The following is a 22,918-nucleotide window of genomic DNA, read 5'->3' on the forward strand; positions in this document are numbered from 1 at the left end:
GTTTGAGTGGTGTATGCGGCATTCGGCTATTGAATCCGAGCATGTAAGTTCGCTGCTGCTCTGCCGGTTAATAAAACCACATCAACTGAATCTACTGCTTCATCATTATCATACTGGTGAACATACAACATGAACATTACCTGATGCTGCTGAAGTGAAGCAGAGCAAAGTTACAGAGGTTTTATTAGAGACACTGTTACGGCCCTGGGCCTTGGAGGGAGTGAGACTGCCTTTTTTTTTTGTTCATGCAAATCCAAGTGTGCTATGACTCGTGGATGATTGGTTACTGGGAGACCCATGCCAGCCCTCTTCTATGCAGATTGCAGTGTGCCAGACCACGCGGACGATTGGCTGCCTGGAGATCCCATGACACTCCAAAAGGAAATGACTGGCTGATTGTGGGCACCTGTGGGTATAAAAGGCAATTGTTTGTCACCTGTTGAACAGCCCTGTCGGTTTTCTGTTTAAAGTTTGCAATAAAACCTTTTATTTTACTCAGTTGTCATGGGGGGCTTGTGTATGTTACTCCCCTCCTGTCGCCTAGCAGAGGGGGTCGTAACAGACACAACCAAGCATTTTGCAATTTTGCATAATTTTAAAAAGTTTTTTAAAATTTGTTCAGTAGCCTGTTGAATGGCAGAAATGAGGCTTTCTTGTTGGAAGTAAGTAAAAGGAAAAAACAGCGGCCCACAGCGCTGTAAACAACGGTAGACTTGTGCGTAATAAGCAAGCGAATGATGCAGAAAACAGATTTTTAGACGGGAAACTGTTCTTGAAGTACAGAGAGAGAGAGAGAGAGAGAGAAAGCTGTGCATGAAGTGTGATTTTATCGTGGTGGAAGAAAAACAGGAAAAGTCAGAGTGAATTCATGACGATGTTTATCTGAAGCGAAATGTGAAGCGTAGTTTGGATCTTCTTTTGCTGCTGGTTCAGTCAATATTGGACAGAGATAAAACCTGCAGCTTCAGAATCAGCCGTCGGGTGAGAAAGCTCAGCTCACTGATTCTGATCCGTCGGCAGGTCCGCGCTTTGTGTTTACGTCTTAGTGCAGAATCCGTGTTCCTGCTCTCCTTTACTGTTTTAGCTGTTTGGTGGTTGTTGAAATTTTGTGAGGTTTAACCTGAGGACAAAATAAATTTATATTTAAAAATCGATTCAGGATTTTAATGAATGATATCAGGTTATCCAAGCTAGAATCGATTTTAATCGATAAATCGATAATCAAAACCCACTGTGCTGGCACCGTTCCTCTTCACCCTCTATACTGCAGACGTCTCCATCAACTCCCCACGCTGCCACCTACAGAAGTTCTCTGACGACTCTGAGTCGGCCTCATCACAGGTGAGGACGACTCAGAGTACAGACAGTGGACTCTGGACTTTGAGGACTGATGCCAGCAGAACTACCTGCTGACCAACACTGGGAAAACCAAGGAGTTGGTGGTGGACTTCCGGAGACGCAGACCCACCACACTGACACCGGTGAACATCCAGGGAGTGGACATTGAGATAGTGGACTCTTATAGGTACCTGGGTGTTCACCTGAACAATAAACTGGACTGGAGCCACAACACTGATGCTCTTTACAGGAAGGGTCAGAGCAGACTCTACCTGCTGAGGCGGCTGAGGTCATTTGGAGTCCAGGGAGCGCTTTTAAAGACCTTCTATGACTCTGTGGTGGCATCTGTCATTTTTTACAGTGTTGTATGTTGGAGCAGCGGTTTATCAGCAGCTGAGAGGAAGAGGCTGGATAAACTCATCAGGAAGGCCAGCTCTGTTCTGGGATGCACCCTGGACCCAGTGCAGGTGGTGGGAGACAGAAGGACTCTGGCCAAAATAACATCTCTGATGGACAGAGTCTCCCAGCCCATGCATGTAGATGTTGCTGAACTGCAGAGCTGCTTCAGTGACAGACTGCTGCGTCCTCGATGCATGAAGGAGCGTTTCTGCAGGTCCTTCCTCCCTGCAGCTGTCAGACTGTACAATCAGAACTGCTCCCAACAAACACAAAGGTTTACATCTGCGCTGTAATTTGCACTAATCAATCTTAATAACTGTACAGTACTCTGTTTTTTGTAACTATAGTCCATGATGTAAATAGTTTTTTCTGTAAAAATTGTGTGTTTCTGTTCTGTGTCCTGTTTTGTTTGTATATGTGCTTTTCTTCTGCTGCTGTTACAACCAAATTTCTGCCTGTGGGACAATTAAAGGATTATTCTATTCTATTCTATTCTATTCTATTCAGAAACCCAAGAAAGAAGAGGAGCAAGAGAAAGACAGGACCCTGCACAGTATGTACCACCGGCAGACAGAGGAATTCTCTGACCTCCAGAAATCCTACCAGTGGCTGGACAAAGCTGGACTGAAATACAGCACGGAGGCACTAATCATGGCAGCACAGGAACAAGCTCTGAGCACAAGATCCATAGAGGCTGGGGTCTATCACACCAGACAAGACCCCAGGTGCAGGCTGTGTAAACCTGCCCCTGAGACAATCCAGCACATAACAGCAGGGTGCAAGATGCTAGCAGGCAGGGCATACATGCAACGCCGTAAACAAGTGATCAGCATAGAAACATCTGTGCTGAGCAGAGGTGGCAAATTACAGATACTAGTGTTAAAAATACTCTAGTAAAGACGTTGAATAAGCACTTCAACTTTTATGAAAGTAAAAGAAACAGTACTGGCTTTGAAATGTACTCAAAGTGAGGAAGTAAGAAATAGCTCCTTGAAGAAACTTTCCACCACCTATTTTTATGCAAAATGAACTAGACCTTGTGCTATATTAATGTAATAATACAATAATATTTGTAGATAGGAATAGAAACCTTTTCAGTCTAAATATTGTTTGTAATAAAGGTACTCAGCTTGAATCAGTAGAATATGAGCAGAAGTAAAATAAAAAAGAGCTTTATTTTCTGTCACTTAAAGTCACTCTCTAGAGTCACTTGGCCTCCAAACAGGGGAATGAGTAGGGAAGGGGTTAAAATGGGATTCAGTAGGTGGGGAAACCCTAAAATCAGTTGTAATGGCTCAGCACGGGAAAAGAACCACAGTTCAGAATAAATTCTATTGAGAGCTCCATTTGATTTTCTTAATGTGCAGCCTGTGATCAGCTGCTCTTTGTGGATTCAGGCACCTGAGTTCAACAAGATGTCGGGAGATGTTTCACGAGTTGTCCTTGCTGATTTCTGTCCTCTACACTGACTGTGCACTGCTTATACTGTATACAGTTACTATGAAGGTGGAATTCAATGAATTCGTCATCATCACCTCACATCACCAAACTCAAAATGCTGGGACAAAAAACCCAGAGCCAACCATGACATAGAGCAGTATACAGGACTCTAAGACCAGGCAGACCAACCTAAGAACCACCTGGATTGGGTACCAGAGAGCCTGTGATTCAATAGATGAAACAATCCTGTCACCACTTGTGGACACAAGCAGTTAAAAACATTCACTACTCTGAGATCCACTAAACGTATCATTTACATTGTATTCATTTGTCTGTTTTCTTCTTATATGGCTTTATTTGTTTTTTTGGTCATGTAATTTTTTTTTTCTGCCCTATTGCTGAAAAACCTACATTTGATCTAAAAATGTACTAGTTTCTCAGTACTATTTGAGCCTGCAAAGCTGTTGCTTAAAATACTAACATTCATCACCACCTCCAATTATATATAGCAGCCCCTGAGCAGGGCACTGAGGCTGCTGCACAGTGAACATGGAAACCTGACTGTAAAACCAACCTTTTCCTGTTCTCGTCTTTGTCTGTGACTAAAACAATGCATTCTCCTCCATGCATAATTTTCTCCAAAAGTAGAATGAGATGGCCCAGCCCATGTAATTGGTTACATTATTAGTCATTAGTTCCATCGTATGCTAATTAGCTCATATGTTAATATGCAGGGCCCGATGAATCCCAACGCCCGTCTCTGTGTAATTAGTCTGTAATTCCTTTGCATCCTGTGGAACAGGCAAACCAAAGTGTGTCTGAGCCAACAGAGGGAGGAACTGGGGACTAATTAGAAATATCTCACATGAAGCATTTCTGTATTAATTACAACAGTTTCTGTGTCCTTCCTTCTCCCCATAACTGGGCTGTGTCAGAGGAGGACATCGCAAACCAACAAGGAGCCCAACTGCTGCTTAATCAAAGATGTGGCTCTTTTTTTTTTTTTGCATCTTTAATTGGAATTAATTAGGATTGCCCAAATACTGTGTGTGCATGTGTGTGTGTGTATTCACTGTACTCTGAGATGTTCTTACTTCTTTTGGATTTCTTCATTTATCTGATGATGTCATTCTCAACAACACACAGGCAGCAGGATTGAACCAACATATCAGAGGGAATCGGCTGTTTTTAAGGCGAACACATTGTTGTGTCCAAAACTGCCAATGCCTTGCGATACACTGTAATGCACTGCAGTTTAACAGATATCACTACTCTGTGTCCCGTAGATCTTATTAGGATCAGCTTAGTCACTCAAGAATGTGCTTTCAATCACGTTCTTGGCGTAAGGTTTCTCTTTTTTCACACCTCATTTTGTCCAATTAGCAGTCTTTGGTTGCTTCATCATCTTCATGCTTTCCATCAGCCCAATGTCATCTCCCGCTGCAGCTATACAGGGCTTTCTGACCCTCTTAACGTTTCAACAGTAAATATTACAGGTTGATGCTTTCATGTTTTAGAGCCTTCTTAGAAGACAACATCAAGTTAAGGGAAGGACAACCACTGAACCTGTGAAAGAATCATGGGCACATAAGGCTCAATAATCGGCATAGAGAGCCAAAGCTGGCTGCGTAGCTTCAGAATGGACAAAGTGCCAACGCCAAAAGATCCTACATTGAACACGAGCATCAAAATTGAACCATGAAGAGGTGGTTATGCTGTGTTTTAGTTAAAAGTGCTGAGTGAGAAACCTCTGGCAGAACTTTTAACAGTATTTGCTCTGATTGCTTGTTTTCTCTCCAATACTGTGGGATCTTTACAATACAAAGCACCATTGCTGTTGTTAAATCTGAATTCATCTCAAACACTTCCAGTACCTAACGTATCTGCTGCTCATGTGTCTGCGCTCAGTCTCAGGAATGCCTGCACCCACAACTTTAGTCAGGCTTTAAAATTGTGGCTTATTGGTGTATTCAGTGACACGCCAAGTGTGTATGATGGCTTTTTCAATACAGCAACATGAATCTCTGTGCAGTTCAGCCGTGATTCTGCATGGTCAGCCATGAAACATCAAATCTCACGTTCATGTAAATACACATCGAGCAGTGCTACTGGCACCCACACGTGGAATATGTAGTACATGACCTTGGCTCAGGCTGTGTCTAATTCAGTCTGTCGTTTTTGAGGACAGCGCCGCAGGCGACGCCGCACGTCTCACTTCCACCCACATGATCTCAGGCTGTCTGTCTGACAGCCAGCAATTAGAACTTCACCAGTAACTACCCCAGACCCTCATTAGCAGTTAATTAAATTAATCCTATCAGGAATTATCCGTTTAAACCTGGGAGGAATAACATCGAGAAAGCGTTCAAACCCTCAAGAACATGAGAAGTCAACAGACCTTTTGTTCTCAACATGTCCATCTTTTACTGCATGACTGCTTGAATTGTGAATTTATCTGTTATTCATCCCCAATGATTCTCTGCATGGCCAAACATACTCTGCTATGCTATTATTGCACATGCACAGACATTAACTTTATCTAAAAAGCTAATGTTTTACTTTAGTTATTAACAGTTTTCTTGATCAGGTATGAAGCTGGAAGCATTTTTCACAATCAAAGTGTAGTTTTTATTCCAAAAAGCAGCATTTGTGAGCTGAAGCTTTACACATCCTATTCTCAACAACAGAAAAAAAAGTTTCATCCTCCATAATTTAAACAATTATTTCACAAAAATAACATCCATTTAATTAGTCTCAAACAGGTAACAAAAGGCTACAAAAAGACTGGAGACATCTGCACAGAAATAAAAACATAGAAAAGTCAGTGTGGCTGGACTGTACACACGGTCGTCCTCATTCTGTCCCGTGTCCTCTTCTTTATGCTTCACTGCTGCGTCATCAAGTGAACTTATATGTGTGACTGTCAAGGAAACTGACTAAACACAGTAACACCCCCATCCGGTCACTCTACATCACACAGCAAAACATTTCTCGATGGGCTCAAACGCAGCTGCAGTTTCTGGCCTCTATCTGGTAATAACATCCACATTAGTATTCATCACTGTGGATTCATCATGGGTGATGAATCCACAAATCTCCCAATAGTGTGTTTAGTCCACACTGCAGTGAAGATGACATGTGACTAATGCGTTTGTTTCCCACTGACTGCATGATTCCTGCCTGGAAGAACAACTCTACAGCTTTAATTTGGGACCATTTGGGGTTTAAAGACTGAAAGCGAAAAACTGTTGTTGTACAACATGTCAGCAAACTAAACTAGTTACTGTGAGACTGTAAAGGATATGATTCATAGTCAAGTTTCTGGGTGAGAACTCCAGTCAGAATGAACTCAGCATTGTGGACATCTGGAAAACAGAGAGACCACAAGAGTGCCAATGAAACACAATGTCAACTTTATGAAGACACTAAAAAAAATAAAATGATAAATACAAATGGGCCCTGGGAGAGCATCTTACCAATGTTTTTCAAGAAGTATTCCCTACAGAGGTGAAGGTCATTGTCACAGGAAATTAATATGATCTCTGGAAGGTTCTGCAACCAAAAGCCAACATGTGGTTACTGATTTATAGAGAAAATTTGTAATAAAAAACTTCTGTCAAACATATGTCTGTTTGTTTTATTTTGTACTGAAATGAAAATACATGAAAATAAAAGCTAAACTCCTCCCAGGTTTCTGCCATATTGTCACACAGGAACCCACCACCTCTGTGGACATTTATGAGTGCCTAGAGACATGAAAGAGTTGCAGCAACTTTCAGCACCTTATTCTGATTGTGCTCCATGATCTTTCTGTATGAGGGCTGCTTGGTCAGCAGCTTTCCTCCAGCACTCTCCAGAATGGACTTCATTGTGCTGAGGCTTGGACAGATCCCTGGTGTGAGGTAGAAGTACTTCCCCTGCATCACCGTGTCACAGGAAACGGAAAAAGAGACTCAACCGTTAATCATCAGAACAATTAGTACACTGGTTTCCAGTTAGTCCAGCTTAGTTTAAATATACTAGTTCAGTCAACTGACCCACTATATATAAAGGCCTAATATATTTAAATGTTGTTGTGTGATCATCAGCACGAGTGACTTTTTAATAGTTGAACAAAAAGGTAAAATGAGTTTAGCACTTCTGAATAGGGCTGTGCAATATGACGAAATATATCAGATATGAAAACATCTGTCGTTTCAAATTATACGCTATCGTTTGTTTCATGGTGTTGCAAAACACACTGTTTACAGCAATATTTGTTCATGGGGGCACAGAGAATCCCAGCATGGCCAGTGAAGAGGAGGCAGAAACAACTGGCTCCAAACAGACAGACCAGCTAAAACAAATCAAGGATCTTATTCCTGTAGCATGGACATGGTGTGGTTATAAAAACTCTGACACGGACCAGAAAACTGTACTATGCAAATTATGCTGCAAACCGGTCCACCTCAGACTCAAACACAACAAACCTCTTCTACCTACGCAAGAATCACGTGAAAGAGGATGGAGAGAGTTGAGAAGCAATAAAAAAAGAGCCGTCAGGTGCTCAAAATAAACCTTAGACTCAAACGCTTTTCCCCGCAGCACGCCATGTAAGAAATACAAAGAAAATAGCAGCCGTTACAACTTATATCTAAAAATATAGTTTCATGCATCGGTCAAAACACTTGACTCCAGGTACAGGACGCCCAGCTGAAAACACTTCACACAAGTCGGGTTCCCAGAATATATATTGTTATCAGGATATGATTTTGGTCACAGCCCTACTTCTGAATTCTTTAATTGGCATCAAGAAAAAGACGGTTTTTGTTTGAACACAGCAATTATGTTGTCAGAGGACCTTAAAGAGAGGTGCACTTTGGGCTCTCTTTAGTGACTCCTCCAGGCTGAAGCCAAACAACACCTCCGCTTCTGCGTCCCTCAGAGTGTAACTCTGCTCGTCTGTAACACACACAAACAGGTTTGCTCCCGTTAACGAAACATATACAGGTAAAAGCGCAGCACAAGACCAATTTTAGTTCCACTTTAATCTCTACAAAACACAGTTAGATAAGAAAAAGGAGGGGTGGGACGCAAACATACCCCCAAACTTCTGACTCCTCCAGCTTTCCTCCAGCCACTCTGGGGTGACTATGTGTTTGACCACAGACATGGCAGTGAGGAACTTGACGGTGCGAGTCACCTTACTGGCCACAAGGTGAGTGACTTTCTGACTGCTGTCTGCAAGCTCACCACCTAAAGCATGTAACCTCTGCAGGAGGAAAGAAGGGGACACATTCAAATAGCAGCTGAGGCTGCAGATGTGCTTTAAGAGTAACTTCAGCGTTCTCACTAATCTGAGCTTCAGTCTCTAACAACACATTGAATGTTTGAGCGTGGGAAGGCTGCTTTCACCTTGGTGTACTGCTGTACTTGCATAGGCTCAAAGCCTGTGAACATGACCCGAGGAGTGGACTCTGGAGGAAGCTTCTTACTCGGGGACTGGATCTCTTCCAGTCTTCAGAGACAGAGACAGAAATGCAAAGTATCATTAGAACATGGCAGTCTGGAGGGTGTGTGGTCCAACTCTGTTCTCGTGCAGAGGAGTGACAGGCTAGTCCCTAACCTGCTATACCGACCTGGCCTTCTTGTTTGCAGGTGGGTTTGCTGAGTCGCTGATCTTCTGCTTCTGCAGCAGCTGGAGGCTCTAAACACCAAACAGACACCACAAAAGCACAATCAGACGAGCCTGGACACCGTTCATCTGTTGCTTCTCTCTCTTCTATGAGTGATTCAACTTTTTAAGGACAAACGCACTAAAAAAACAAATCACTCTCACACAGATATTTTCCTGTGAATAACTGCGCCCAACAACTGAAAAGGTGTGTGAGGTATTGTGGTCAAAGCTAGAAATGTGTGGCTGAGATGATCTTATTAGTAATATCCTCTGACGTTATGTCAATCCAAGAGTCGGAAAACTGTCTGGAGCAGAGGATTCAGAGCAGGCTGAGAGAGGGGTTACGGAGCACTGTGACACAAAAACTCACCGCCAAAGCTTCAGAAGAGACTTTGATTGGTGTTCTCCAAGCAGCTACAGAGAAATGCACAAGGTAATCAGGACAGTATCTTACACTCACACAAAAGTGTGGCCATTCCAAGTGATAAAACATCAAAAGCAGAGAGCTCTTCACTCTCCTGACAAACCAAAATCAAGCCACACAAAATCAGAGCTCTTTGTGACTCCAGTCAGGTTAGACTAACTAAGCATACCCCACAGAAGAGAGTGTGTGGCAAGTAAGAGATGTTGGGTAATATCTTTAAGCCTTCATGTAATTGCTCACTACGTAACAACTCCAGTGACGGCGTACATACCAAGCAGGTTCTGGACCAGCTGTGGGTTAGGCACCAGTGGTTCAGGATGTGTGTAGATGGAGTATCGGCTGTGCTGGATTTGTCTCAGTGCTTCAAAGTTGCCCAGCAGTATATCACACAGCCACTGGGCATTCACACAAGGGATCTTCCACTCCTTGGCCTTCTCATATTTAAGCCCACTGGGTCTAAAGTGATATTAGCAAGACAACCATAAAACTGACAGTGTGCTTGAGAAGTGAAGGTTCTCAAGCAAACTGAAGGTTCAACCTTCACACATGAAGGTTCAACTGAAAAATGTTTAAAAGAAAATGAGACATTTCAAACAAGTTGCAACAAAGTTGGGAAATAAAAGAGTGAAAATGCTGGACTGACAAAACAAACCATCTGATCTGACTAAAAAAGGTTAACACTTAGGATAAAGAGAACCTTGAAGATAGGCTGAGTCCTTCACACATACAAATGAGGAGGAGTACACTCCAAGAACGACATAAAACCAAAAGTAAGATAGTTCTTGTATAGTTTGAGTTCTATGGATATACTGCGTGCAGTACAAAAGAATACCCAAAGAGGAACTCATCTACCCGACCCCAACTCTTACTCTTTGCAAATGAGGACAGTGTTACTGCGACAAAGATATCCGGTGTATCTGGCACCAGCCAGGTAGGCCATCAGTTTTAGATCATCTCTGTCAGCATCCATAAAACCCGTCACTGATATGATCTGAGGAAAGACGGCAACAAACAGAGAGCTGGAGTAAAGATCTGACAAGCAGAAATGCTTCCTGCCAATTGGAGTGCAGTATTTTGAAGTTCATTAAGTTCACCAAGTACAAAGACTGTAGAAAAACTACTGTTAAAAGAAACGGCAGACGTACGTGCTGAGAACAGGGTTTGGCTCCAGGAGGGAAGGCAAATGGCAGATGTAACGTCCGGTGAGGAGGAACCATCCTCTTCTTCTTCAGCACAGTGTTGAGCCAGTGGGCGGTTACACAGCGTTTCCCCTCTCTGAGTGCCTGGAAGAGGAAACGTGCTTTTGGTTCAGTTTCAACCAGCAGAAGTTCAGTATTTATCCTCTAGCCTCTGAGGAGAAAGTGGGTAATATCTGTCCCATTCAAGGGTTTGTCTCATTCCATCACAATAAAGTATCAACATTTAGGTGATACTAAATGTTGCACTCCAGTTAAAGGCCAATAATGAATAGGGATGGGTACCGGTATCTGGTGCCATTATGGCACCGGTTCTGACATAAACGGTAGTAACCAGACCGAAAAGCAGCGCACATTTCTGTGCTTTTTTTCCCTGAGATGTCACACACTTTGGATTCTAGCCAATCATTTTACCTTTGTAAGCGTAGTAGGCGGGTCCAGGTACGTACGTTCTTTTAGAGCCGAGCTACAGATTAAAAATGCCCAAGGCGAAGCGGTCAAAGTCTGGCTGTACTTCACAGCAAAAGATGCAAACTCAGCAGCCTGCAACAAGTGCTTTAAGCTGATACTGTGATACTGTGCAAAGGAGGTAACTCCTCGAATCCGATGAAACACCTGGCGACGTATAGCACTTTTGTTAAACGCCGAGAAATGCACCGTATTTGATAGCTTGCTGCGAGACCTCACACCGAGCACATCTACTGCGGGTGGGTTGCCAGTTATCGGACCCGGAGTTAGCAACATCCCCCAAAAACCCGAAGAGGAGAGTCCTGGCCCCTAGCTCTGCCAGTGTAGCAGAAATGATGAGGATGATGATGCAGCAGCAGCCGTTCTTCTCTGTGTGAGTAGCTTAATGTTGTTCGTGTGTAAATTACGTTGAGCAGGCTAACCACGTTATTACATTAATGCATGTAAGGTGAACTAGCAAACACCGTCGTAGTTACATGCGGTTGTCTTCTTGTTTGATGGCAGATGCTCCCTTCACCCTGGCCAAAAAGGCTAAAATGACCAAAGAAAAGGTGGAAAACAGTTAAACATGAGAGGTTTTTGGACAAAGTTTGTGTTTTTTCCATTGATTAAGCACTGCTTCCAGCCAAGAGTGATACCATAAATCCCCTATAGCTGCAGAAAAGGCTAACATTGTTATCTTTTTACAAAAAAAACAGCTGAACATGAGAGGTTTTTGGACAAAGTTTGTGTTCTCCAGTCTTTAAGCACCGGTTCGAGCACCGTTTAAGCACCGGCACCGTTTCAAAAGTACCAGTTTGGTACTGGTATCAGATAAAACCTAAACGATACCCATCCCTAATAATGAATGAGTATGAAAACATTTATGATAGTCATACTGGGATTCCACACTCCATAAACTCTGTGTCTGTTCTCATGGGAGACATCCTTACCTGTACGTACATGCTGCTGACCTGACTTTCACACAGCAGATGTGTGCAGCGGCTGGTTAGGGTTGGATCAACTGAGCCTCCACACGCCTGAATGACCTGACGAAGGAGATCGGTAAACAAACACTGATCTGTCTGATGCTCAGCATTGTTTCCTGTCTTTCACCCTACTTGGGTACTCATACTCTCTCTCAGTGACTTACCCTCTTCCATGTAGCAAGGAGCTGTTTGTCAGCCATCTGTTCTGGATAGTCGGCAATACCAAACACACAGCCCAGGAGGAAGCCATCCTGTGGGACTGGGGAAAGAAAGAAATTACTGTCACTGAATCACAGACTGAAGAGAGTGCAGGACTGACAGCAGTTTCAATCCTGCAGTTACCAGAGACCCAGCCTTCTATAGAAATTCATCATCTCAGCAGGTGTGCTTATTTTCTTAATTAGACTTAAAAGACTTGGACAGGTTCAGTTTGTGGTCACACAGACTTTGTCTGACTTGTGTTTTAGTGCATTCTGTGATCTAAACTCACCCATTAAAGCACAAGTCACGCAATAACACAAAACAATATCAAGCCAGCGACAGATAATCAGTCACCCTGTATTACTTGGAGTCTCCTATGTTGGAAAGAGCGCCGTGACAGCAGGCAGGTGGTGAAAACAGCTGCTGTCCTCTCAGCCATCAAAGCTGACTCTTTCTCCCGTCTTCGACCTGTGCTGCTGCTGACTGCGAGCACAGCAGCACATCAGTTTCTGTGTGGCCATTACACCACCTATTAGTGTTTAACCCAGTGACTATACATGACCTTTCACCTCTGCTGGATAAAATGAAAATCACGACTTGTCCAAATGACAGACTACCTCCTGGGCTGTTTAAAAAAAGTTCTCTCTGCTATTGGCTCCTCACTGTAGAGGTATGCCTCTGTTTTAACAGGTGTGGTCCCTCGGCCCTTTAAGCATGCTGTTGTTTTTCCGATATTAAAAAAGAGCAGTTTGGACCCAACAGAGTTTAAGAATTATAGGTCCATCTCCAAGCTCCAAGCTTCTGAAAAAGGGAGCTTCATATGAACTTGTGGCTTTTTTAGAAAAACATGAGATATATGACAAATTTCAGTCTGGATGCCACTCAAAGGAAACCACATTACTTAAAGCGACATAGTCACAGTTATGGTTTTGCTGGACTTTGAAACCGTCGACCATACCAGCCTGATGAACAGGCTCCGGGATGTAGTCGATGTGTCCGGTCTGGCTTTGGAGTGGTTTCAGTCATAACTTTCCAACAGATCTTATAGCATTTTTGCAAATCAGTTTATGTCACACTGTAAGAACCTGACTAGTGGGGTACCAAAGGGTTCAGTTCTTGCACCTATTCTTTTTCTCCTGTACACCTCTAGGACTTATAATTAGTCAGTTCCCTGATTTGTTTATCTATGCTGATGATATTCAGCTTCAAAAGTTATTATTTTTAATTAAATGTTTAGCTTCCACTGAACAGTGGCTTGCAGGTAGGGCTGCCACAAACGATTATTTTGATAGTCGACTAGTCACCGATTATTTTTGCGATTAGTCGACTAATCAGATCATCATCCACTGGACGTAAAACGTACAGCTTATTGCACCAGCAGCATCTGCTCTTATATAACTATCATTAGCTTACAGCTTGAAGTGTTTAAGGTATGTGCTAACTAAAAATAAAGACAAGATGAGAGTTTATTAAACTTTTAATGAAATTTGCAGATTGTCTCAGTTTTAAAAATATTTTAATTTTTTTAAAAAAACATTTTAAAATATAACAGGACACTGGAGTAAACTCTCTACCATCTCACACTTCTGTTTTATCAGTTCTCTGTTTGACGTTTATTCAGCTGTGTGAAAACTAGAACTTTAATCTCAGCCAAACCGATTTACTGAGGAACAAATAAAACACTGAAAAAAGCCAAACAATAACATTAATTATAAATAATTATAATTAATTATAAATAATTAATAAATTATCTGAGTGACTTATATATCATGTTTAACCTGAGTAGCGAAAGATCACGGGGTTTGAAAATGATGTGCAGGGAGTTCGCTGTTCTCGCCGGCTCTAGTGAGCCTTGAACCCCGGCTAGCTATCAAGCTGGTGGGTAAGAATAGAATAGAATAGAATAGAATAGAATAGAATAATCCTTTAATTGTCCCACAAGGGGAAATTTGGTTGTAACAGCAGCCAAAAAGACACATATACAAACAAACAGTACACAGGACACAGAACAGAAACATACACAATTTTTCTTACATATTTACATTAAGGACAATGGTTACTATATACAGAGTACTGTACAGTTATTAAATTAAATAAAAATAACTACAGATAAGAGGCAAAGCAGGTTGTAGTGCGAATCGGTTAATTAACTAACTTATTGCAGTTACAGCATTGATGTAAACATCTGTTTGTTGGGAGCAGTTCAGATTGTACAGTCTGACAGCTGCAGGGAGGAAGGACCTGCAGAAACGCTCCTTCATGCATCGAGGACGCAGCAGTCTGTCACTGAAGCAGCTCTGCAGTTCAGCAACATTTACATGCATGGGCTGGGAGACTCTGTCCATCAGAGATGTTATTTTGGCCAAGGTCCTTCTGTCTCCCACCACCTGCACTGGGTCCAGGGTGCATCCCAGAACAGAACTGGCCTTCCTGATGAGTTTATCCAGCCTCTTCCTCTCAGCTGCTGATAAACCGCTGCTCCAACATACCACACTGTAAAAAATGACAGATGCCACCACAGAGTCATAGAAGGTCTTTAAAAGCGCTCCCAGGACTCCAAATGACCTCAGCCGCCTCAGCAGGTAGAGTCTGCTCTGACCCTTCCTGTAAAGAGCATCAGTGTTGTGGCTCCAGTCCAGTTTATTGTTCAGGTGAACACCCAGGTACCTATAAGAGTCCACTATCTCAATGTCCACTCCCTGGATGTTCACCGGGGTCAGTGTGGTGGGTCTGCGTCTCCGGAAGTCCACCACCAACTCCTTGGTTTTCCCGGCATTGATCAGCAGGTGGTTCTGCTGATACCAGTCTACAAAGTCCGGAGTCCACTGTCTGTCATCTTGTATCCAAGATGGCGCGGCCACGTCCAGACGCCTTCCTGACCGCTCCGCCTATCCACTTTTCTTGTTTTTTACTTATTTTTTGCTCTGGTTTACATCCCAAAATCCTCTAGTCTTATAGTATACGACAGCGGATCACTTGTAAACATCGGTGACAAGGTTGCACATCTAATCTTGGACACTTTTAAACCCGACCCTTCCTGGCCGCCAGAGATTCTACGCGGCGCGGAGAACAACAAAGGACGGGCCGCTCATCCAAGGCGCAGAACAAAGAAGCGCCGGGGGAACCGCGCTGGCATTAGGAACAGACTGAGACAGCAGGCGCATCGCGCACTACTGCCCAGTATCCTACTGGCCAACGTACAATCCATGGAGAACAAGCTCGATGACCTAAGAGCAAGGGTCACCTTCCAACGTGACATGAGGGACTGCAACATTCTGTGCTTCACGGAGACATGGTTGACCCCCACCGTGCCGGACCGTGCCGTAACTCCGTCGGATTCATTCTTTGTGCTCCGCGCGGACAGAACGGCAGAGTCGAACAAAACCAAAGGTGAAGGAGTGTGTTTCATGGTAAACAGAAAGTGGTGTGATGCCAGGAGCATTTCTACTCTCTCCAGCGGCTGCTCGCCACATCTGGAGTTCCTGAGCATTAAGTGCCGCCCTTTCTATCTGCCCCGTGAATTCACCTCGGTCATCGCCACGGTGGTCTACATCCCACCCCAAGCGGACACAGGTATGGCTTTGTCCGAATTACATGATGTGCTGAGCTCGCTTCAAAACAAGGACCCGGGCGCAGCCCTCATTGTAGCAGGAGACTTTAATAAAGCGAACCTCAGACAAGTCATGCCAAACTTTTACCAGCATGTCTCGTGTCCAACGAGAGGGGATCGAATTTTGGATCACTGCTACACGCCATACAAGCAGGGCTACAAAGCTGTCTCACACCCGGCTTTTGGAAAGTCTGACCACAACGCCATCTTCCTCATTCCCCAGTATAAACAAAACATACGGAGGGAAGACGTAACCACGAGGGAGGTAAAACGGTGGACTGCCCAATCAGAAGCTACGCTACAGGACGCACTCAACGACGTCGACTGGGACATGTTAAGAGCATGCACAGTCGACATCAACGAGTTTACGCAAGTAGCAGTATGCTTCGTCAATATGCTAGCGGAGGAGATTATCCCCACTGCGAGGGTCACCACATTCCCAAACCAGAAACCGTGGATGGACAGATCGATCCGCACTGCAGTAAACGCCAGGACCGCCTCCTACAACGCGGGTCTCGCCACTGGCGATATGAGCGCCTACAAAGCGGCCTCATACGGCGTGCGGTGAGAGATGCCAAACGCCGGTACCGGGAGTGTGTGGAGTCCCGCTTCCACCAGGGCGACACACGGAGTATGTGGCACGGACTACACACCATTACGGACTACAAAGCCAGGGACACTGCGCCGATCAACGCCGACTCTGCATTCACCAACGAGCTGAATCAGTTCTACGCCCGTTTCGAGGTTAGCCAGGCGGCTAATGCTATCTACCGCCTGAATACCGAGGACAGTGACGTCATCAGCGAGAGACCGGTGACCAGCATCGCGGAGCATGACGTCCGAGCGGCATTGAGGAGAGTGAACACAAGGAAAGCGGCGGGGCCAGGCGGCATCACCGGCCGTCTGCTGCGCTGCTGTGCTGACCAGCTAGCAGGTGTGTTCACTTACATCTTCAACGAGTCCCTGGCGAAGTCTGTGGTCCCCACATGCTTCAAAAGATCCACCATTATCCCTGTGCCCAAGAACAGCAAACCCTCATCCCTGAACGATTACCGGCCAGTTGCACTGACCTCGGTAGTAATGAAGGTGTTTGAGAGGCTGCTGAAGAACATCATCTCCTCCTCCATCCCAGACACCACAGATCCGCTGCAGTTCGCCTACCGATCCAACAGATCCACAGAGGATGCCATCGCCCACGTCCTGCACACCACCCTCAGCCACGTGGACAAGAAACAGGGTAACTATGTGCAAATGCTGTTTGTTGATTACAGTTCAGCGTTTAACACAATAGTGCCCTGCAGACTGTTCACAAAGCTCAGGGATCTGGGACTTAACAGCCGTCTATGTGCATGGGTGTTGGACTTCCTCACTGGCAGAACTCAGGTGGTGAGGGTGGGTAGATGCGTCTCTAACAGCATCACCATCAACACAGGAGCACCTCAGGGATGTGTCCTCTCGCCACTGCTCTACTCCCTCTACACTTCTGACTGTGTGGCCACCCACGGCTCCAACACCATTGTGAAGTTTGCTGACGACACAGTGGTGTTGGGTGCCATCTCCAACAACGATGAGGCGGCCTACATGGATGAAGTGAAGAATCTGGCATCATGGTGCCAGGACAACCACCTCCAGCTGAACGTCGGCAAGACCAAGGAGCTGGTGGTGGACTTCAGAAGGGGTCAGCACAGAGACTACAAGCCCATTATCATCAATGGAGCTCCAGTGGAGAGGGTGCAGTCCTTCAAATATCTTGGTGTCCACATCTCCTCAGACCTGACATGGGCTGCCCACATTCAGGTCCAGACCAAAAAGGCTAGGCAGCGCCTGTATCACCTACGACAACTGAGGAAGTTCAGGGTCTCTCCAAAGATCCTCAGGATTTTCTATACAGGCGCTGTGGAGAGCATCCTCACACAGAACATGACATCGTGGTTTGGGAACAGCTGTGTGAAGGACCAAAAAGCTCTCCAGAGAGTGATCCGTACAGCAGAACGCTGCTGCAGGATTGCTCTCCCCCCGCTTCAGGACACCTACACCAGGAGATGCCGGACTAGAGCAGCACAGATACTGAAGGACCCGTCCCATCCTGGCAACAAACTGTTCCAACTTCTGCAATCTGGTAGAAGGTTCTGCATCATCCGGGCAAGGACAGAGAGACTCAAGAGGAGCTTCTATCCCCAAGCCATCCGGGCCCTAAACACACACACACCCGCCCTCTCACATCATCTATAATTGACTATTCTGTAAAATAGTCAGATGTCTATTCATATTAATGTACAGAATTCACCTGCTTGCTGCTACTACTGCACATTCACCCAATGTATATACTAATATATATATATATATATATATATATATATATATAATGTTCTTCCTCTACCCCCCCCCCCCCCCCCATTTTTGCACATGTCGAGGAGCGTGTCAGGCTACATTTCACTGTGTGTTATACTTGTATAACTATGCATGTGACAAATAAAGAACCTTGAACCTGTACTCTGAGTCGTCCTCACCTGTGATGAGGCCGACTATGGCAGAGTCGTCAGAGAACTTCTGTAGGTGGCAGCGTGGGGAGTTGATGGAGACGTCTGCAGTGTAGAGGGTGAAGAGGAACGGTGCCAGCACAGTTCCCTGTGGGGCCCCCGTACTGCAGACCAGCGACACAGCCCTGTGACCTCACATACTGTGGACGTCCTGTGAGGTAGTCCAGTATCCACTGGGACGTGGTCGTCCACTCCTGATAGCTCCAGCTTGTCCCTCAGAAGTTGTGGCTGGATGGTGTTGAAAGCACTGGAGAAATCAAAGAACATGATCCTCACAGTGCTTCCAGGCTTCTCCAGGTGAGTCAGAGCTCAGTGCAGGAGGTAGATGATGGCGTCCTCCACCCCAATGTCAGGCTGGTAAGCAAACTGCAGCGGATCCAATGTAGACCTCACCAGGGGGCACAGATGGTTAAGAACCAACCTCTCGAGGGTCTTCATCAGATGTGATGTCAGGGCTACCGGCCTGCAGCTGCTGAGGTCCTTGGGACGGGAGATCTTTGGTACCGGTACCACACAGGAGGTCTTCCACAGCTGTGGTACTTTCCCCAGTGACAGGCTCGGGTTGAACAGATAACCTAGGATGCCACACAGTTCATCTGCGCAGCATCTCAGGAGCCTGGAGCTGACGCCATCTGGACCTGCAGCCTTCCGCACCTTGATCTTGCGAAGCTCGTTCTTCACTTGAAGTGCTGAGATAGAAAGAGTGGATTTTGGAGGAGGGGTGTGTATGTTGGAGTCCACAGAAGCCGGGGGTGGGTGTAATAACTGGGAGCTGGGAGGTGTGAAGTCCTGAGATGAAGGACAGGCAGTCCCTGAAGATGAAGGAGATTGCAGCAGGGGGGACGATGTTGGGGGAGGGGTGGGTGTTTGATCAAACCTATTAAAATATTTATTTAGGTCATTCACCCACCCCAAGTCTCCTGCAGCCTGGGGGATTGGTTTTTGTCCTGAGATTGTCTTCAGGCTGTTCCAAACCCCTCTGATGTTGTCCTGTTGCAGCTGCTCTTCCATCTTCCTTCTGTAGTTTTCCTTTCCTTGCCTTATCTTCCATTTCAGCTTCTTCTGAACAACTCTCAGCTCCTGTTTGTCTCCAGATCTAAAGACTCTTCTTCTCCTTGAGGAGAGCCTTAATTTCAGGATTTATCCATGGCTTGTTGTTAGAAAAACAACGTACCTTTTTGATGGGTACGGTGTTGTCCACACAGAAGTTCATGTAATCCGTAATGCAGTCTGTGATGCTGTTGAGGTCATCCTCCAGGGGGCTGCAGAGGTTGTCCCACACAGTAGAACGGAAACAGTCCCTCAGGGCCTCTTCAGTCTCTGCCAACCATTTCCTTACTGTGCGTTTCACAACTGGATCCCTATGTACTAGAGGTTTATACACAGGCTGGAGATGAACCAGATTGTGATCTGAGCCCCCCAGGGGAGGAGGAGGTGATGAGCTGTATGCCTCCTTGGTGTTGGCATACAATAAGTCCAATGTTTTATTGTCTCTGGTGTGGCAGGTAACATACTGGGTGAAGGTGGGGAGAGTGGAGGACAGGGAGATGTGATTAAAGTCTCTTTAGAGACCAGGAGATCAGGAAAAGGGCCTGAGGGTGCTGTGTTTGGAGTCTGCTGGTTACAGTGTGCAGGACCTCACAGGCTGCTGCAGCGCTAGCAGAGGGCGGGACATACACAGCTCTCATAATCACGTGTGTAAACTCTCGCGGTAGATAATACGGTCTCATGCTAACCGCTAGCAGCTCAATGTCCTTTGATAGATAAATGCCCAGAGTTACACCATCTATCGTTCACAAACACAGCCAGACCCCCTCCTCTCTTCTTACCACTCTCCGTTGTTCTGTTGGACCGGATCAGATGAAAACCATCCATGTTTACGTGTGAGTCCGGAGTTAGCGAAGTTAGCCACGACTCTGTGAAGCACATCAGGCTGCACTCCCTGTAGCTCCTCTGATGTCGGGTAAGGGCTGCCAGTTCGTCTACTTTATTGGGGAGAGATCTCACATTATAATAGATGGAATCGCTGGCCGGTACCTCCTAACTTTACTGCGACGCCCGATCCCGGCCCGAGTACCGCGTCTCTTCCTCCTCACCTCGCGGGGGATGTTAGCTTGCTCGGCGGTAGGCAGGGCAGCGGAGGCTCCGAGGGCTAACAGCTGATCCCTGCTGTAAACAATGGGAGGTCGGACCTCCGAGCGCTCTCCGGACAAAGACGCCGTAAAAAATGTAATAAAGAATACCATTGTCCATAGAATTCTGAGCTCCATTGTGGGGGACAGCAGTCCACAATAGAAAAACAAAAACAATGAACACAAAACAACAGAGAAACATATATTAAAGAGAAAAAAGGACTCTGTCAGGTCGGAGCTGCTGATACTGGCTGCCAGCTCGCAGCGGCGCCGGAAGTATTGTAACAGACGTCTCCAAAAACATCGGAGCACTTTTTGCAAATATGTGATGTCTTGATAAACCGAGCAGATATTTGAAGTTTACACAGCTACATTCTCACCTGAAAATATGTCAAAAGTTTATTTTGTGACCCAGAAACAGTCATAAGAGTAATATTAAAACGAAGTAGCTGCCGCCATTGTTGAAAACTGGAATTGGCTGGACCGCGCTATGAATTCTGGGATAGGTTGGGCCACGAAGGATACGCCCGACCCATCCTTCAAACCTGGGGAAATAAAGGACGCATTTTTCCGCCACATTTGGGGGAGTCTTCGAATTTGGACAGGCTTTGCCGCATCACTGTAACGTAATCGGCCTACAAATGCGGCCTCCAAAGGCGCACTGCCTTTGTTTTCATATGCACATGGCGGGAAAAGCATGGTGGTGACGGAGAATGAGAAGAGTGAAAGCGGATCGATGAATGAAACAGATGAACCAGAACTGGTTTGTAAAAATGCTGCAACTTCAATGGTGTGGAACTGGTTTAGCTTTCGTCCGTCTGATACAACCAAACACTATTTTTGGTAGCGCATGCTAGCGAGCCGTCGTTATTACCGTGTTGTTTGGAAAATACGGCACACTTAAAATCAATCCTTTGATTTTTCTGAAAATCGACAGAGCCCCTTATAATCCCGTGTGCCTTATGTATGAATTCTGGTTGTGTTTACTGACCTCGAAACGATTGTATGTGGCGCTCGAAAATCTGTCAAATGTTTCAGTACGACTTTGCTAAGCTACGAAGCCGCACCGCTTGATGGATTGTCGGAGCATTACGGCTATCGTAGGCGGAGCCTCGTGGAGTGATACGTACTGTGCTTCAACATAATATTACCGTGTTGTGTGTGTATAAGCTCTTTTTAAGTTTTGTGGATATTATACATGGTTATGCTGAGGATATGTCGGCCAATTTCCACTGGAAATGATTTTGGTTAAACTGTCAGCAAGGAATTTGAATTTGCACTGTTAAAGTTTATATAACTTTAATGCATATAAAATAAAAAACAGCTGCTTGTTTAAGAGAAAATACATTGATGGTTTTTTGCACTAATAAAGTTGAGGAGTTGTAAAGTATTTTGTCTCGTGTCAATTATATCGTCAGTTATATCGTTATCGCAAATTTTCAAATGTATATCGTGATAAATATTTTTGGTCATATCGCCCTGCTCTACCGCACACAGCTGCTTCTTCTTCTTCAGGGTTCGGGGTCCAGCTGGCATCTCTGGACATGCAGTGCTGCCATCTTCTGTTTCAGTCCGTTATTACACTCTTAAATCCTACTTATTCCTGCGTCTTTTGGGATCTTACAAAGCTTCAAACGACGCGTCGACTATTAAATTAGTCGTCGCCGATTCGTAATCGTGACTAGTCGACTAATCATGGCAGCCTTAATTGCAGGTGAACTCAGAGAAGTCAGAAACAGTAATTATTGCTCCCGACAGCGAAATATCTGTAATCAAACAGCATCTTGGTTCTCTTGGCTCCTCTGTTCAGCCGAGTCTCAGGTACCTCAGTGTTATTTTTTGAGTCTGCCCTATCCCTAGAGCAACACTCTCGACAGATAATTAGGAACTGCCTCTTTCAGCTAAAAAAAATAAATAAATAAATAAAAATTGTGAACCCTGTTGTCTAAATCTGAATTGGAAATAGTTAATCATGCTTTTATTTCATCTCGCTTATTGCAACAGCCTTTTTCTTTGTTTGAGCAAAAAGAATCTTTACAGTCTCCAGTCAGTCCAGAATGCTGCTGCAAAGCTCTTAACAAAGACACGAAAAAGAGAGCACATTACACTGGTTTTATTCTCATTACACTGGTTTCCAGTACGTTTTAGAATTCATTAAAAAAATCTTAGTACTGACTTTCAAAGCTCTGAGTCGTGACGCTCCTGCCTACATCTCTGACATCATCATCTCAAAGGCTAATCAAAATCAGTCTTTTAGAGCGGCGGCCCCCAAGACGTGGAATGCTTTGCCTCCATCTTTACGTTGCCTTGATTATACTCATTCTTTTAAACAACAGCTAAAGACTCATTTATTTAGACTGGCTTTAATTAGATTTGTGTTAAATGATCGATTGTGTTGTTTTTGCACATCTGTTTTATATTATTGTGAAGCACTTTGTGGTTCTTATCCTGTGAAGAATGCTATATAAATTATTACTATTATTAATTATTATTATTATCATTATTATATGTGACACTCATTCTGTCAGGCCCTTAAACAAGCCCAC

General features: G+C 44.8%; 1 protein-coding gene across 2 annotated transcripts in view; it reads right to left on the reverse strand.

Annotated features, from left to right (window-relative positions):
• Positions 1-5,781: 5,781 nt before the first annotated feature.
• The window catches only part of paxip1 (PAX interacting (with transcription-activation domain) protein 1), a 29,235-nt gene continuing 12,098 nt past the window's right edge, over positions 5,782-22,918 (reverse strand). For both annotated transcript variants that reach the window (XM_084912085.1, XM_084912084.1), the window contains exons 10-23: positions 12,054-12,148; positions 11,854-11,949; positions 10,403-10,540; positions 10,127-10,248; positions 9,529-9,713; positions 9,204-9,247; positions 8,796-8,863; positions 8,572-8,674; positions 8,260-8,428; positions 8,018-8,118; positions 6,960-7,094; positions 6,654-6,729; positions 6,478-6,542; positions 5,782-6,087 (exon numbers count right to left, since the gene is read on the reverse strand). In XM_084912085.1, the coding sequence (XP_084768211.1) occupies positions 6,076-6,087; positions 6,478-6,542; positions 6,654-6,729; positions 6,960-7,094; positions 8,018-8,118; positions 8,260-8,428; positions 8,572-8,674; positions 8,796-8,863; positions 9,204-9,247; positions 9,529-9,713; positions 10,127-10,248; positions 10,403-10,540; positions 11,854-11,949; positions 12,054-12,148 (1,409 nt within the window). In that variant the 3' untranslated portion in view covers positions 5,782-6,075. The remainder of the gene's footprint in view (positions 6,088-6,477; positions 6,543-6,653; positions 6,730-6,959; positions 7,095-8,017; positions 8,119-8,259; positions 8,429-8,571; positions 8,675-8,795; positions 8,864-9,203; positions 9,248-9,528; positions 9,714-10,126; positions 10,249-10,402; positions 10,541-11,853; positions 11,950-12,053; positions 12,149-22,918) is intronic.

Source organism: Perissodus microlepis, chromosome 18, assembly GCF_051167445.1.
Source record: "Perissodus microlepis isolate ML-2025 ecotype Zambia chromosome 18, ASM5116744v1, whole genome shotgun sequence".
NCBI classification, from domain to species: Eukaryota; Metazoa; Chordata; class Actinopteri; order Cichliformes; family Cichlidae; genus Perissodus; species Perissodus microlepis.